Source organism: Cervus elaphus, chromosome 20 (assembly GCF_910594005.1).
Source record: "Cervus elaphus chromosome 20, mCerEla1.1, whole genome shotgun sequence".
Taxonomy (NCBI): Eukaryota; Metazoa; Chordata; class Mammalia; order Artiodactyla; family Cervidae; genus Cervus; species Cervus elaphus.
The window spans coordinates 123,273,757-123,277,816 of record NC_057834.1 but is presented as its reverse complement, the minus strand read 5'-3'; the positions used below and the strand labels follow the sequence as shown (position 1 = coordinate 123,277,816).

At 44.7% G+C, this 4,060-nt stretch overlaps 1 protein-coding gene across 1 annotated transcript; it reads left to right on the top strand.

Moving 5' to 3' along the window:
- The first annotated feature begins 2,435 nt into the window (after nucleotides 1-2,435).
- LOC122677838 (olfactory receptor 2A5-like) lies at nucleotides 2,436-3,375 on the top strand. Its single transcript, XM_043878119.1, has one exon. It carries the CDS (start codon nucleotides 2,436-2,438, stop codon nucleotides 3,366-3,368), a length of 933 nt encoding a protein of 310 aa, XP_043734054.1. The 3' UTR covers nucleotides 3,369-3,375.
- The last annotated feature ends 685 nt before the right edge of the window (nucleotides 3,376-4,060 follow it).

Genomic DNA, 4,060 nt, shown 5'->3' with positions numbered 1-4,060 from the left:
TGAGCAACTTTCAATTTCAGAAGCTAGTTATTTTGCAGAATATTTCTCAACTTAGGTTTCTTTGATGGTTTTTCATGATTGGATTCAGGTTTTGCTTTTTTTGTCTGGAACAATATATAAGTAATATATTGTTGGTTTTCACATATGGAGACACCAGGTGTCTATCTGCTCCTTATCAGTGTCTTTAATCACTCAGTTAAGATGTTGTCCAGTTTCTACTGATTGCTACCACTTTTTACTTTTGTAATTAATAATTACTTTATGGATAGATAGCTTTTAATTATATAACATTCTGTTCCTTATCAAATTCACTCCCCATAGATTTATCATCTGCGTCAGTTCAGATCCTGAAGGAGACAGAACACGCCAGTAATGTGAACAGGGAAAATTTACTATATAGAATTATTAGCCAGTTAAACGTAGATAACTGCTAAAAGGCTTAAAAAAGGACTTGAAGAGATCCAGAAGTAGCAATTAAAAACAAAAAAAGCAGCTACTGCCTTATGGATTAAGAAGAGTCCACAGTGACTAAGGATTTAGGAGTTATTTCCCTCCTTCCCCCTGCTCTTGACACCACTATATTCCCTGATCAGAAAAAAAAAAAGAAAAGGCTGAGCTCAGACTTTTTCAAAAAGTGTGTGACTACCACAGGAATACAGTCTGCTATTGTCACCCTGCTTATTTAACTTATATGCAGAGTACATCATGAGAAACACTGGGCTGGAGGAAGCACAAGCTGGAATCAAGATTGCCAGGAGAAATAGCAATAACCTCAGATATGCAGATGACACTACCCTTATGGCAGAAAGTGAAGAAGAACTAAAGAGCCTCTTGATGAAAGTGAAAGAGGAGAGTGAAAAAGTTGGCTTAAAGCTCAACATTCAGAAAACTAAGATCATGGCATCAGGTCCCATCATTTCATGGCAAATAGATGGGGAAACAGTAGAAAGAGTGGCTGACTTTATTTTCCTGGGCTCCAAAATCACTGCACATGGTGACTGCAGCCATGAAATTAAAAGACATTTACTCCTTGAAAGGAAAGTTATGACCAACCTAGACAGCATATTAAAAAGCAGAGACATTACTTTGCCAACAAAGATCCGGCTAGTCAAGGCTATGGTTTTTCCAGTGGTCATGTATGGATGTGAGAGTTGGACTATAAAGAAAGCTGAGCTCTGAAGAATTGATGCTTTTGAACTGTGGTGTTGGAGAAGACTCTTGAGAGTCCCTTGGACTGCAAGGAGATCCAACCAGTCCATCCTAAAGGAGATCAGTCCTGGGTGTTCATTGGAGGGACTGATGCTGAAGCTGAAACTCCAATACTTTGGCCACCTGATGCGAAGAGCTGACTCATTTGAAAAGACCCTGATGCTGGTAAAGATTGAGGGCAGGAGAAGGGGATGACAGAGGATGAGATGGTTGGCTGGCATCACCGACTCAATGGAAATAGGTTTGGGTGGACTCCAGGAGTTGGTGATGGACAGGGAGGCCTGGAGTGCTGCAGTTCATGGGGTCGCAAAGAGTTGGACACAATTGAGGGACTGAACTGAACTGAACTGAACTGGGAGTGGGGGTGGAGCCACAAGCCAGAGCTCTCCTAGAAGCGACCACTGGGTAGGGAGAGTGTGTGTGGCCTGAGTATGTGACCGTGGTTTGTCACTATTAACCCAGTGGCTCTCTAGTTGAGCAACTGAGGAAGGAGAATTGAAGCCCCAACCTCAGTGCCTCCCTCCTTCCATCATCACATTGCTAGGATACTCTGTCCATGAAATTCTCCAGGCAAGAACATCAGAATGGGTTACCATTCCTTTTTCTGGGAGATCTTCCTGACCCAGAAATCAAACCTGGGTCTCCTGCACTGTAGGCACATTTTTTATCATCTGAGCCATCAGGGAAGCCACCCCCCAACAGTTTCCCCTGTCCCTCCACTGCCGCCCTGGCGCCACTATTGATAATGCTTCTCTGTCAGCTGCCAGAGAGACAAATGTTCAGGGTGAGGAAAGGCTTGTTGCACATCCAGACAAATAATTTCTAAGACAGAGAGATAGGTTGCATCTGCAGGCTGGGGATCTGGAGCAGATACTGTGGAAGTTAATTGTTATTAGACACTTGAGAGACCAATTTCTCCTCTGAGGGGTCGGAACTAGGCCTGGGGAGATTGCAAATGAGCATTTACTACTATTTAGTGTTTTAAGGCATTGTAGGAGATGATTCACATACATTGCCCAACTCCTTCTAAAAACCCTGAGAAATGAGTATTATTAGCCACATTTTATAGCTGAAGAGATTGAGCCTCAGAGAAGATAAGTAACTGTACAAGGCAGTAGGTAAGTGGTGGGCCAAGAATTAAAATCACAGCTGCCTCCCTCCAGATCTTACTAAACTATCATATTTAGGTGACATTTAAATGTATATCATTCTCTTATAGGCCCAAAATGTGGATACCTCCAGGGCAGAACCAAACCTGGGTTTCTGAATTTATCCTGCTTGGCTTCTCCAGTGACCCCATGACCAACAGGATCCTCTTCAGTGCCTTCCTTCTTCTTTACCTGAGCTCAGTCCTGGGCAATGGGCTCATCATCACCCTGGTATGCCTGGACATGCATCTCCACACTCCCATGTATTTCTTCCTCTGTATCCTCTCCCTGCTGGATATGAGCTGTGTCACCACCACTGTGCCCCAGATGTTGGTGCATCTTCTTTCTCGATCTCAGACCATCTCCTTTGCTGGTTGCTGGCTACAAATGTACATCTTTGGTGCCGTGGGCCTGACTGAGTGCATTTTATTTGTCGTCATGGCCTTTGACCGGTACGTGGCCATCTGCTATCCACTGCGTTATACTGTGATCCTCAGCTGGGGCCTGTGCACACAGCTGTCTGCTGGGACCTGGGCCTGTGGTTTCTTCTTCTCTCTGATCCACACTTTTTTCACCATGAGGCTGCCATACTGTGGGCCCAACAGCGTCAACCACTACTTCTGTGAAGGCCCTTCAGTACGAAATTTGGCTTGCATGGATACCTACGTCATTGAGATGGTGGACCTAGTCATCAGTGTTTTCATGGTTGTTGCCCCACTGTCCCTCATTGTGGCCTCCTACATCCGTATTGCCCAGGCCATTCTCAAGTTCAAGTCCATGCAGGCCCGCTGCAAGGCTTTCTCCACCTGTGCCTCCCACCTGACTGTGATCACATTCTTCTATGCTCCAGCCACCTACCTCTACATGAGGCCCAATGCAAGCTATTCCCCTGAGCAAGACAAGCAGGTATCACTCTTTTATAATGTCTTCACTGCTCTGCTGAATCCTGTGGTCTACAGTCTGAGGAATGAGGACATGAAGAGGGCTTTTCTCAAAGTGATGGGGAGGTAGACTGGCCTGCTGAACTGGGAGACAGGAGGTGTCTGGGGTAAAGTGTCCAATGATGAGGAAAGGGACAGCATCTATAACATATGAAACCAACATTATACAGTAGAACCCACACAGTACTCGGTCAGTGGAACAAATGTGGAACATGAAACTAAGGATTGCTGTCTTGATTATCTTTCTACATTGTGGTGCAGTTCGAAACAACTCCATAATCTCATGGGATTACACAGTATAAGTCCATTTATTTGTCATTTTCCAATCAGTTGTAAGTAGACTGTGGCCTTCTGCCATTGGATTCTTGGATCCAGCCTGAAGGAGGAGGCCCTATCTGGAACAGGTCAGACTTACGAGAGAGAGAAAGGGGCAATGGCTGAAATATATGACGACTCTTAAAGCTTCTGCTCTAAAGTAACATATATGTCAATGGACATGAGTTTGAGTAAACTCCGGGAGTTGGTAATGGACAGGGAGGCCTGGTGTGCTGCAGCTCATGGGGTCACAAAGAATCGGACACGACTGAGTGACTGAAATGAACTGAACTGAACACACATCTCTTTGCTGACATCCTATTGACCAAAGCAAGTCCTTTGTTTAGGCCTTCTGACAAAAGGCAGGAATTATTTTCTTCCCACAGAAAAGTAATACAAGTCATGTGACCTGGGGATGAATGTGTATTCCCTCTACAGTGAGAGCAG